The sequence below is a fragment of the Carettochelys insculpta genome, chromosome 1, assembly GCF_033958435.1.
Source record: "Carettochelys insculpta isolate YL-2023 chromosome 1, ASM3395843v1, whole genome shotgun sequence".
NCBI lineage: Eukaryota > Metazoa > Chordata > Testudines > Carettochelyidae > Carettochelys > Carettochelys insculpta.
In genome coordinates this window covers 316,441,204-316,454,385 of record NC_134137.1, presented here as the reverse complement: position 1 = coordinate 316,454,385, position 13,182 = coordinate 316,441,204, and the positions used below count along the sequence as shown (strand labels likewise).

At 50.0% G+C, this 13,182-nt stretch overlaps 1 protein-coding gene across 4 annotated transcripts in view; it reads left to right on the top strand.

Moving 5' to 3' along the window:
• MON2 (MON2 homolog, regulator of endosome-to-Golgi trafficking) overlaps positions 1 to 13,182 on the top strand; it is a 175,966-nt gene that overhangs the window by 132,592 nt on the left and 30,192 nt on the right. For 3 of the 4 annotated variants that reach the window (XM_075013775.1, XM_075013765.1, XM_075013756.1), the window contains exons 27-30: positions 48 to 191; positions 719 to 736; positions 1,018 to 1,146; positions 2,237 to 2,427. In XM_075013775.1, coding sequence (XP_074869876.1) covers positions 48 to 191; positions 719 to 736; positions 1,018 to 1,146; positions 2,237 to 2,427 — 482 coding nt within the window. The remainder of the gene's footprint in view (positions 1 to 47; positions 192 to 718; positions 737 to 1,017; positions 1,147 to 2,236; positions 2,428 to 13,182) is intronic. The other variant, XM_075013786.1, reaches the window with a different exon arrangement.

Here is a 13,182-nt window from a genome sequence, read left to right as displayed (position 1 = left end):
CAAGGGGTAAATATCGTATTATTAATGTTTGCTTTTTGATTTTGTAGGCAATATGTGTAGGTTCAGAAAATATGCAGATAATGTACCCAGCAATTTTTGATCAGCTACTGGCATTTGTAGAATTTTCCTGTAAACCACCACAGTATGGACAGCTGGAAATGAAACACATTGCAAATGCAAAATATAATCAGGTAATTTCTTAGACATCATATCTTTTCCATTTTGTATATGATTGTCTTGTGAACTGTCAGTTCAGCTTCAGATGGATGTGAATTACTAAAACACATCCGTTTTCCCCTGATCTGCAAAAACATTTTGGACAGCTTGTACTATCCATTACTTCATTAGTTTCTGCAGGCATTTTCATCCTCTGTATAAATGTTCTCTTTTGAAACTTTGTTTCTTCCGATAGGCCATCAGACGCAATGGCCATCAGACACAATGCATCTTTTTTTTTAGGGAATCCAACTTATCTTGCTTTATTTAATATTAAAAAATTAATTGGAGTTAAAGTAATCACAATTCCTCCATAGTGAAAAATTTTTGAATTTGGTATGCTGCGAGGAAATCAAGCACGATAAAATTTTTTAAATCCTTGCAAATACTGATGTTTTTGAATAAACATGAAAATATAATTCAATATAATTTGAGGTAATTGTTATATGTGTATTAATTCTTCTTATTCTGTTTGTCCTGCTACACAATGGACTCACACTAGATACAACTATTTGCACCGGTGAGTTAAATTTCCTTAAGATTGTCCTAATGTAGTAATTCTGCATAAAATACAGCACTTGACCTACTAAAAGCTACTTTTCCCAAATCTACGTCGCACTCTTACTCAATGTTATGTTTTGTCTTTGTAAATTATTTTTGCTTGGATCAAAACTATTACATTATGAATTCTTGAGAATCTTGCATGTATTAAATCAGGTAATTGTAAAATGTAAGTTTGCCATTGCAGAACTAGTGTTTTTCCATGTTTTCTTCAGTAGTGTACTAACTTTATTTTTGTAGGCAGAATGGGTAGCATTGAATTACGTACCATTTGCTGAGAGATCTTTGGAAGTTGTGGTGGATTTATATCAAAAAACTGCTTGCCACAAAGCTGTAGTTAGTGAGAAAGTTCTCCAGAATATTATTAAGGTAAAGATTTTGCATTTTTTTATGACCTAAAATAGTGATTTTCATGTTAAACTTCATGCAAGAAAATTGGTGTCCTAAGAACATGGGTAGATGATATGTGGGAAGATGTATGTCACAGTCTTAATGAAGGTCTCCCCGCTGCGTAGTCGGGAGTCACTGGTTTGGATCCACCTGCTGGGGCTGTGTGAATTTTAAGCTTCCTGAGTCCTAAGCAAAGACTAGTCACTGAGTCTGTTTTTGAATCTCCAGAGGCACTCTTGGGGTGCAGGTTTTCTGTCTAGCACCACCTTCAATGTGCTGAAGTTTCACGGTCCAGTAGCCTAGGGCCTATGACCAGTGCCAGAAAACCTCATTCCCCTGGACTCCCCACTGACTTAAACACACCCTGTCTCCAACCACATGGGCACTCTGTCTTATAGATATTTCCCTTCAGGGACATCACATGAGAGAGAATGGAAAATCTTATCTCTACTAATTTTGTTTCTCAGTCTGATATCTGTGTTACACTTTCCCATCCTGAACAGTTTATAGGTCTTTCTAAGCTGTCTCCCCTCTTATTTTGAATAATGACGTGGATGATGTGCATAACTCATTTTTTATATTTTGGAAAATATTTTAAGTCTTAAGGCCTTTTCTTCAAATTAACGTTTTCACAACTTGGGAAGCCACCAGAGCAGTTCTTCCATTGTAGACCAGCTAACCTCTCCAGAGCCTGCTAATCAGGATGAACCACCCCCTGTTTATTTACAGAGGGAAGGGCAACCAATTGTCAGGATTAGCAGAGGTGACGTAATCTAGAAAAAGAAAATTAGCAGGTAATTTTCCAATATAATGGCTAACGGATTAGCTCTTAATGCTTTAACCTTGTGTTTGGTTCATCAGCTTTATGCTTTAGGCAGATGACATACAATCAGTAATATTATAGTTAGAAGAGAGCACCCTAAGTCCCACCAGAAAACAGAGGGAAATGTACTAATTTCTGTGTAATATCTTTAGAGATCTCCTGTGGAGATTTTCTGTACCATAGATGTCTGGCTCTTAGATTTCTTCGAGGAAGTCTAAAGCTTATTTGAACTTTTTTTCTTCACAGACATTGAGGATACCCCTAAGTCTGAAGTATGCTTGCCCTTCTGAAAGCACATGGAAGCTAGCAGTATCTTCTCTTCTCAAAGTTCTTTCTATTGGATTACCAGTTGCAAGGCAACATGCCTCTTCTGGAAAATTTGACAGTATGTGGCCAGAATTAGCCAACACATTTGAAGACTTTTTATTCACCAAAAGGTAAATGCAAACGTATCTTCAAAGTTGTGGGGAAATGTTTATAAATATCCTACTTACTCACTCATCTGGTCTTTATGGTAGGTAATATATAAGTGGGGCAGAGAAGAGTGCACTTGTGCATAACCGTTATCTTTAGTTGAAACAGGAAAGTTCAAAAGACATTAATTTATTACAGTGATTAATACCTAAACTGAGTTTGAAAGAGGGCACAACTTTTTATATATGATTGTTGTTCTCCATGCAAATCCCAGTAAACACTTTGTCTGCACACAAAAGTCAGCCTGTATTCATACCTGTTGGATTTTTCCACTTTATTACAACTCAGTGACTTTTTGTTGTTAATGTAAACATCTTGGCTAGAGTTACATTACAGCAGTCCTTCGAAAGAAGTTCTTTTGGAAGAGATGTTCTGAAAAAATTCTTTCAAAAGAGTGCTGCCACACACAAAAAGTGGATCAAAAAAAGATCAATCCACTCTTTCATTAGACAGTGGCTGCACATCCCTGTCGCTCTTTGGAAAGAACAGGCCAGGAAACACCGCCATGGATGGGGTCGCATGGCTGGCAAGCCTTTCCGGGAACTCTGGCCGTGGGCTTCCTTAAAGGGCTCCTCCCATATACCACCACCCTGTTCTCTAGATCTTCTGTCACCAAGGCTGAAGAGCCCACCTGACCAGTGTCCCAGCTGCACACAAAGCCACCATCCCCACCCCCAGTGATCAGGAGCCTCTGGAGCTACCCAACTAGCTCCAACTGGTATAACCAGCTGGTGACGGGTGAGTGGGATGACATGTAGTGGCTTCAGAATTTCTGCATGCAGAAGGAAAAATGTCTGGAGCTCTGCAGCTGGTTCACCCCACCCTCCAATGCCAGGTCAGCCTCATGTGGCCCACCCTGCCCCTTGAGAAGCACACAGCCATCACCATGTGGAAGCTGGTTACCTGGACAGGGACTGCATCATGGGGCAGCAATTCAGGGTGGGCAAGTCAAGCACTGGGGCTGTCCTCATGGAGGTAAGTCACATTCAGCTCACAGGCCTGGCATGGTGTGGGGGCAGAGGGAACTCCCAAGCAAGGGGGACCTTTGGGGACTAAGGTCACAGGTGTGAGGGGTTGGAGGGGTGGGGCAGGGAGGCCTATTCCTGGGGGACTGTGCCACTCCACCCCCACACAGGCCTACTGCTGGATGGGTGGCCTCATGGGGAGGGGGCAGCAGAGGGCTTGGTGGGGGGACTGGGATGGGGAAGAGGAGCCTGCTGGGGCCAGGGGCACCCTTTCACACACTCATGAGTGCATTTGCTCTCCATCCCCTACAGGACCATAGGGGACGGTTCATGGACATTTATGTGGGCTGGTCAGGCTGGACCCATGACACACGGGTCTTCTACCAGAGGATGGAGGCAGGGGCCTACATCCCGCAGCAGGCACTCATGGTCAGGGACATCATCATACCCTTGTGTATGGTGGGGGAGTTTGCCTACCCCCTTTAGCCCTGGCTCATGCAGTAGTACACAGGCCACCTCGACCTCACCCAGGACCTGTTCAACAGCCACCTCAGCCAGGCACAGTATCCAGTGGAGTGTGTCTTTGGCCTCCTGAAGGTGCAGTTCAGGTGTCTCCTCACACACCTGGACATCAGGATGCACTGTGTCGCCCAGGTTGTGAGGGCATGCTATGCCCTCCACAATGTTGTGAAGGCCAAAGAGGACAGCTGATGCCAGCCCCAGGTATGAACAGTTGAATGTGGCCCCCGACCACCAAGCCCATTGTGTTGGGCTGTGGATCCAGGAGGCCTTCTGGGAAAGCTTCACCCATGGGCCTCAGTGACCCTCCGCCAGGCACCCCCTGCAGGCTCCTCCAACCTGCAGCCTCACCCTGTCCCCACCACGACACTCCAGCCTCCGCAACCCTCTTCCCAATAATAAGGGACACAGGGTAGTGAAAAAATAAACAGTTAAACATAACATTTTGAAACACTAAAACTATGCAGGCAACTATTTATATGGGTGAACAAAGGGAACTATACATCTTGGTGCTTCTTGAGACTGGGAGTGGGGGGCATATGAACTTTGGGGTGGAGGGGGTTGGATCAGGGGTAGGGGACTGCGAGCCACAGAAGCTACAGGATTCCCTACCACCCCGGGCTGAGGGTCCCCATTGGGGCTGGGCTGGGATCATGGGGAGGTACAGCTGTGGAAGGGGTGCAGCAGGCTTGGGCTTGGCAGTTGGGAGAAGTGAGGGGGGGGCAGCTGGCACAGCAGCACCCACCATGGCCCTAAGCAAAGCCCAGCTTAATCTCGGGGCTGGGGGGAGCTCAGGTGGGAACAGGAGGAGTGGGGGCAACAGCAGGGGCAGGAGGCTGGACTGGCTGCTCCCTCAGGGCCCTGCAGACAGTCCTTAGGTAGCCCATGAGCTTGGACCAAGTGTCCTGCCTCTATGCCAGGTCCACTTCATCCAGTTGCAGCTGCTGCTCTGCCAGTTTGTTTGGGCACGGAAGGCGTCCGTGTTGGTGGCGGCAGCATCCCGGATGTGATGCTGTGGCCTCCGGGCATGGGCCTGCCCAGGCGCCAGTGGTGGGGGTGACCCGGCCCTCTTCTCCACTGGTCCTGGGCTTTCTAGATGGAGCTGGCCAGCCCTGGAGGTGAGGTGGGGCTCACCTGGCCTTCGGACAGTGCACGCAGAGAGAAATGGAATGTCAGTCCTGCACCCCAGCCCTGTAGGCTGTGCCTCCCACCACTCTGGGCAGCAGCTCCCAGGCCAAGGGACAGGAATGTCCTGGAGTGACTGGCATGTGTGCCCTGTTGCACATGGAATTCACGATACCTTGGCAATGGGGCTTACCGTTGCAGGCCCCCCACATTCTCCGAGGGAATGGGATAGCAGCTGGTCGGGGGGTGGTGTCTGGAAACAGAGGGATCCCCGCGTGGGTGGTGGGAGAGTCAGGCACATCCTGGCATGTCCCAGCTCCCTCACTGCATGCAGCCCATGGCGTTGTCCACAGGAGCAGGCTGCTGACTGTTGTTTACAAACATGCCTGTGTGCTGGGAGCACACTCCTCGGTGGTATGTCCAGGGTCAGGCCATCACCCATGTGGCTAACTCGCTTCCAGCCATAGCAGGGGTGGGTGACCTGCCCCCCCCCATGCCCCAGGGTCCCTCGAAGATGTCTGGGGACACCCTCCTCGAGGTTGCCCAGCTCAGTGATCCCGAGGGCACAGCAATAACCAGGGTCCCGTTGCTTAACTTGTAGTCCGAGGATGTCTGTGTGTCCAGCTCCAGGGTAATGGTGTGGCTGGAAGGTCCCAGCTGGTCCTCCTCTGGTCCTGGCTTCTCCTCAGGTGCCACAAGGGCCTCCACTGCAGCTGTCAAGAAGGGTGCGGAGGGGGGAGCTGTCTTTACGCCCCAGGAGACTGTGTAACTCCCAGTAAAAGGTGCAGGTAGCTGGTCCTGCTCCACAGTTTGGTTGTGTCCCTTGCCTGGGCACACCCCTGGTGCAGCTCCTTTATTTTGGAGCTCACCTGCTCAAGGTCTTGATGGGATGTCCCTGAGCCACCAGGCCAGTGGCTGGCCAGCCACCCATAGGCAGGGTCCTTCTACTTCTTCCTGATGGTTGCTTTCAAGATGTCCTGGTCCTGGCACAGGCCTAGGAGGTCCCGGAGTTCAGGCACAGTCCAGGAGGGAGCCCTCCTTTTGGTGGCCCGGGCAGGCTCCTGGGACCCCTTGGCTGGCTCCCTGGCAGTCACAGAGGGGCTGGCTGTCAGCCATTATACAAATGTGTGCTGCAGGGGGTGGCTGTGAGGGCATGTGGCTATTCAGTTTGGCTCCTTGCTGACTCCACACTCAAAGCATCATGCCATGAGATCTCTGGGGCTCCCTGTGCCTTTAAGACAGCCGGACACAGGGAGCATAGATCTTCGATAGCACTGGCCAGGATGTCTCCGAGCTCCAGCTAGCTGACGGTCATGGAAGATGCCTCTTTTGAAAGAAGGGCCCCCAGAGAATCTATCCACTTTTTTTTTTTTTTTTCCAAAAAATTCTTTGGGGAAAAAAAATCGTTGTCTTCATCTGGGAGTGAAAGAGAGCCACCTGAAAAAGTGCCACGTTCTTTCAATTTAATATCAAAAGAACACATTGTGTGTGTAGATGCCCCATGATTTTTCTTCAAAGAAACGCCTGGCTTTTTTGAAAAAATTCACCAATGTAGACATAGGCCATGTTACTGTGTGATTTTGGGGTGGGTGATGCTGTTCCAGGTACACAGGAAAAGCCCCAGGAAAATCTGAATTTCACTTCCTGTTTGGACAGTGTGGTGAGCAGAGCAGGCAGCACACTTAACCATAAATGCCCAGGGTCGCAAATAGTCTCCATCGTAGAGTGTGCAAGAGATTCTGGATCTGAATAACCTTAACCCGAAACCTAAGCTATTTTTCCTTCTTCTGGGAGGTCCTGGCTATGCTCTGGAGTAACTGCAGCATAAGGTGTGAGGTGTTTGCAATACTTGCCACAGCACTTTGCAGTTCAGTGGGGTACATGCTTGCCATGTTATGGCTTCTGCTCGGATAACCAGGGGAAAAAATTGTGCTTAAAAACTTGTTTGCCCTTGCTTTCAAGCAGGGAGATGGGGAGTAGATAAGTGCATTATAAGAGGTTAAGGACATGTTCCTCGAACCATCCGCTCCAATATTTTGGTCCATCAAACACTGGGTGCATAACCTAGGATGCAAAGGGGAAGCGGGATCTCTGGGATAACTACCCATTCTTCTTCGAGTGGTCCCCGTGGGTGCTCCACAGTAGGTGTCAGGCTCGCCCCGGCGCCGCAGCTCGGAAAATCTTCAGCAGTCTCTGTCGGGTCGCGCATGCGCCGATGCGCGTCGGCTCTTCACGCGCTTACGGTCACGTGCGCGATCCAGTCCCTGCCGGTTCCTTCTCAACTGCTAACGGCTGCAGACGGAATCCTCTCCAGCTCCAATGCCTGAGACAGATAAATCTTATTTTTTTCTCGTGTTAATAGTTTTTAACAGTTCATAGTTAGCAGTTCTATAGTTATTATAGTTAGTTACTCTGTTAAAAGTTGTTAAAAGCTAAAGACTATCTTAAAACCACAGCGGCCGCCTCTAGGCGGGCCCGCTGCTTTTGTTTGTCGGCCTTCAAAGGCCAACGGTTATTGACATCACCTAACAGACTGTTAAGTGTGCTGTTAGCACCTAAGGAATCAGAGTTAAGTTTTAACAATGCCATCCCCTGGCTTTAAGAAGTGTGAATCTTGCCGGGAGGCCATGCCTGCTTCGGATGGCCATAGCAGATGCATACGGTGCCTTGGGGAGATGCACGTTCCCCAGAAGTGCTCCCATTGTTCCAAGTTGACTAATAGAGCTAGAAAAGATAGAGAAATGAGGCTGAAGATGCTGCTAGTTGACAAAGCACTTCAGCCTGCCTCATCGGAGGCAACGCATGCGGAGGGCTCTTCAGGACCGCACAAGAGGAAGGCTGCCTCTTTGACCTCCTCTGCGCAGAAGAAAAGAAGAGCCTTGCCTACTCAATCCCTGCCCCTTACTGTTGGGAGTGGGACGAGTGTAACAAAGGGCCTGCGCACGCTGGCTTCCTCCACTGGTAAAGCTGCGGCGCATGCAACCACTCAAGGCCCTGCAGCTACCAGGGAGACGGCACCGAGAGCCATGCGGGCACTGGTCAGTCCGGCACCGGCTACTGGGGCACCGATCAAGACTTCCCCAGAGGCACCGGGATCGACGGCACCGAGGACATCGGCACCGAGGACGACGGCACCGGCAACAATGGCACCGGGAGCAGTGGAAATCAGCATGACACCTGCTCCGGTACCAAGTTCACCAACAAGACCACCCGAGAGGGTAAAGGCTAAAATGAAGACCAGGCACCGCAGCCCCTCTCCTGAGGTAATTGCGCTGCCTCTGTCACCACGATCACCACTGGAGATTCGACGGGCAGCAACACCTTCAGCCTGCCACAGACGTCCTTCTCCTTTTCTTCGGAGTCCATCCCAGGGGTCTGCATGCCTTTCTCCATCATCTAGCAGAGATCCCTACGAGTCTTCTCACAGAGGCTCTCCTCGTACGTCGGTATCATCTCGGAGGTCTCGACATTCCAGGCACCACCCTTACATCCTTGGGTCATGGTCCAGGTCTCCATCGCCGGTCCCCTGTCCCTGTTGCTACGACCGCCATCATTATGCGAGGCGTCAGCATAGGAGGTCGACGTCTCACTATGGATCCCCGTTGACCACCCCTCAACGCCACAGTGTTCTGCTTCCACCTGGGGGAACACCACGAGTTCCCCAATCAGAGGCTGGGTCTAAAGGCATTGAACCCCACCTCGAAATTCCACAAAGGCAATCACATCAATACAGCCAGGATCCAGAGGAATTGGAGGAGACATACCATAGTGATGCCTCCTCATCCTCGCCAGACGAGGCCGTGGTCCCTGGAGACATTTCTCCCCCAGATGACCTGAAACAGTTCCAGGAGCTGTTCAAACGAGTAACTCAATCCCAAGATATTCAAGTGGCGGAGGTGCAGGAGAAACACCACAGACTCCTTAAAAACCTCAGGCCTCCATCTTCTTCTAAATTTGCTATTCTTCTGGACGATGCAATCATGGAGGCAGCCACTAATATATGGCAGACTCCAGCATCCGCTCCTCCTACCAACAAAACAGCGGACAAAAAGTACTTCGTCCCTGCGAAAGGTATGGAATTTCTATGTAGTCATCCACAGCCAAACTCGCTAGTGGTTGAATTGTCCCAACACAGGTCCAAATCGTCCCAGTACAAATCTGGGGGATTGGACAAGGACATAAAGAAGCTGGATCTTCTGGGTAGAAAGGCCTACTCCTCCTCTACTCTGTTGCTCCGCATGGCCAACTATGCCGCTCATTTGTCGAATCACAATTTCGACAATTATTCAAAGCTTACTGCCCTCATGGACTTCCTTCCGGAGGATAAAAGGCCAGTTCTTAAGGCAATTGTGCAAGAGGGCTACACGGCTTCTCGAGCGGGCGTGCAGATTGCACTGGATGTGGCGGACACAGCGGCCAGCGCCGTGGCCACTACAGTGGTAATGCGGAGAGAGTCATGGCTTCACATATCCGGCATTCCAAAGGAGTTACAGGTCAAAATTGCAGACCTCCCCTTCGACAAAATAAAATTGTTTGCTGAGTCGACCGACTCAGTCCTACACTCGAGCAAAGATTCCAGAGCTACACTTCGGACTTTGGGGATGTATACCCCACCGTTCAGAAGGAAGAAATTTTATCCTCAGCAATGCCGTTATGGTTACCAACAGCAACGTACCCAATTTCAACGGGGGTATGATCAGGCACGTCATCAACAAACACATTATAAGGGCCCTAGGCACCAGCCTCAGCAGGGCAACGCCTCCGCAGGGCAAAGTGCAAGACAGCAAGTTTGACGGGTATGTCGAGGGCCGCGAAGCCAAGACCATACCTCAGTTCCATCACCGACTCAAGCCATTTTACCCACAATGGAAAAGCATCACGTCGGACAAGTGGGTATTGGAGATTGTAAACACGGGATACACGATCCCCTTCCAGTCTTTACCTCCACCAAATCCTCCCACCGCACCCCTTCTCAGAGACCCCTCTCACCTACCGGAATTAAGGCGGGAGGTGGACCACCTTCTATTCATAGGGGCGGTGGAGAGAGTACTGGAACAATTTCAAGGCAAAGGGTTCTACTCCAGGTATTTCCTGACGGAAAAGAAGACAGGAGGGTGGAGACCCATTTTGGATCTACGCGCACTGAACCAGTACCTACGCAAACAGCGCTTCAAAATGACTACGATGGCTTCAATAATCACGGCACGAGACCACGGCGATTGGTTTGCAGCCCTCGACTTACAGGATGCGTATTTTCATATCGCAATTCATCCAGCCCACAGGCGTTTCCTCCAGTTCCTTGTGGGCACAGATCATTTCCAGTACAGAGTCCTCCCATTCGGACTCTCTTCAGCACCCAGAGTCTTCACCAAGACCTTAGCGGTGGTGTCAGCATACCTACACAGACAGGGAGTTTTCATTTTCCCATACCTGGACGATTGCCTGCTAAAGGGAACTTCCCGGGCGGAGGTATTATGGATGATACACATCACCACAAAAACATTTACCTCACTGGGCCTCATCATCAATTTCTCAAAGTCAAAGACCTACCCCACGCAAAATATAGAGTTTATAGGGGCTCGGATAGACTCAGTCACATCAAGGGTGTATTTACCCGAGGCTCGTTTTCGTGCCATCGAATCTCTCGTACAACTACTAACGTACAGCCCCACTGTTCCAGTTCTCACGTGCTTACAACTGTTGGGGCATATGGCAACCACCACGTTTGTGGTGCAAAACGCCAGGCTGCATATGCGAGGATTGCAGCATTGGTTGTCAACCGTATACAAACCCTCAATCCACACCGTCCACAAGAGGGTGTCACTTACAACAGAGGCACAAAGCTCACTAACATGGTGGGGAAACCCCAAGAATCTCCTAACAGGGGTGCCCTTCCGCCAACCGCAAATTACTGTGTTCATTACAACAGATGCCTCCCATATGGGATGGGGGGCTCACATGGACAACAAAACCACTCAAGGATTATGGTCCCCCGCAGAGAAGACACTGCACATAAACATATTAGAGCTCAGGGCAGTGTTCAATGCGTGCAGGCATTTTCACAACTATCTGCACGGAAAAATAGTCGGCGTGAATACCGACAACACCACCACCATGTTTTATACAAACCGACAGGGGGGAGCCAGGTCTCGTACGCTTTGTGTGGAGGCAGTCTGACTCTGGAACTGGTGCATCGCCAACAATATAATCATAAAGGCTTCATACCTACCGGGGGTCCACAACGTCAAGGCGGACCAACTCAGCAGACACTTTGCGCCCACTCACGAGTGGCAGATCCATCCAGATCTACTCCACCAGGTGTTCCGCAGATGGGGTTTTCCCCAAATCGACTTGTTCGCCACCCGAGAAAACAAGAAATGTCCCCAATACTGCTCCAGAGCGGGCATGGGACAGGAGTCTTTGGGGGACACCTTCATGATCCCATGGAAGGGCCCTCTACTTTATGCGTTCCCTCCCACGACACTTATACAGAAGGTCTTGGAGAAGGCCAGAAGGGAGAAAGCACGCATGATACTCATAGTCCCAACCTGGGACCGGCAACAGTGGTTCCCATTGCTCTTGCGCATGGCTCAACATCGGCCATTTCCCCTACCAACAGTACCGGACATTCTCACTCAGGCTCGGGGGTCAATACTGCACCCGCACCCAAAGAGACTTCGGCTACAAGCATGGCTAATCCATGGCTAAGCGCCTTAGAGACTACATGCTCAGAGGGAGTACAACAAGTCCTTGAATGTAGTCGGAGAACTTCCACCAGAAAGACTTATCAGCACAAATGGTTGCGTTTTTCCGAATGGTGTTCCTCCAGGCAACTAATACCCCAGGACGCCACCATACCTACGATTCTGGATTATTTGCTACATCTCAAACAAAACGGACTTTCGCTATCCTCTATAAAGGTGCATCTGGCGGCTATATCAGCGTTTCGGCATGAAGAGGATGGATCAACCACATTTGCCCATCCCGCTGTCTCGCGTTTCCTAAAGGGGTTGGTGAATCTGTACCCCCCTCGGAAACCAGTACCGCCGTCATGGAGTTTAGACCTAGTTCTACACACCCTCTCGGGACCGCCCTTTGAACCATTGGCTACGGTCCCCCTTCAACTACTTACTATTAAAACGACTTTCCTCCTGGCAATCATGTCAGCTCGCAGAGTGAGCGAACTCGCGGCCATAATGTCCACACCACCCTGCACGATCTTCTCAAAAGAAGCAGTGGTCTTACGATTACACCCAGCCTTCATTCCAAAGGTCTCTTCAGACTTTCATATCAACAAACCAGTAGTGCTGCCCTTGTTCTATCCTAAGCCTCACAACTCAAATGAAGAGGCACGGTTGCACTTACTTGTCGTAAGAAGGGCACTGGCCTTCTACATCGATAGAACTAAACCTTTCCGGAAAACGGACAGACTACTGGTGTCCATTGCATCCAGGTCAAAAGGAGAAGCGCTATCTTCACAGAGGATTTAAAATCACATTGTGTCTTGCATAAGACTGTGTTACGAGATTTGCAAGACTCCTCTGCCAGTTCCGCCAAGAGCCCGCTCTCTACTAGGGCGATGGCGGCGTCAACGGCCTTCTTAAAAGGCATCGCGCTGAGAGATATCTGCAGAGCGGCGACATGGTCTTCCTATGACACCTTCGCCAAGCACTATGCCATACACAGGATGCTTGATGAGGATACACACCTGTCGACAGCAGTCCTTTCACGGGCAAGCTGCACATAAATCGGGTACCCACCTCCTTTTTCGGGGTGGGGGGGGGTTACTGCTGGGTAGTCACCTACTGTGGAGCACCCACGGGGACCACTCGAAGAAGAAAGAGAAGTTACTCACCTGTGTAGTAACGATGGTTCTTTGAGATGTGTCCCTGTGGGTGCTCCACTACCCACCCGTTCCTCCCCACTTCGGAGCTCTGTTCGTGTGTTTTTCAGGGGCGTCCGGAGCGGTTGATCAGGAACTGGTGGGGACCGGATCGCGCACGTGACCGTAAGCGCGCGAAGAGCTGACGCGCGTTGGCGCATGCGCAACCCGACAGAGACTGCTGAAGATTTTCCGAGCTGCGGCGCCGGGGTGAGCCCGACACCTAC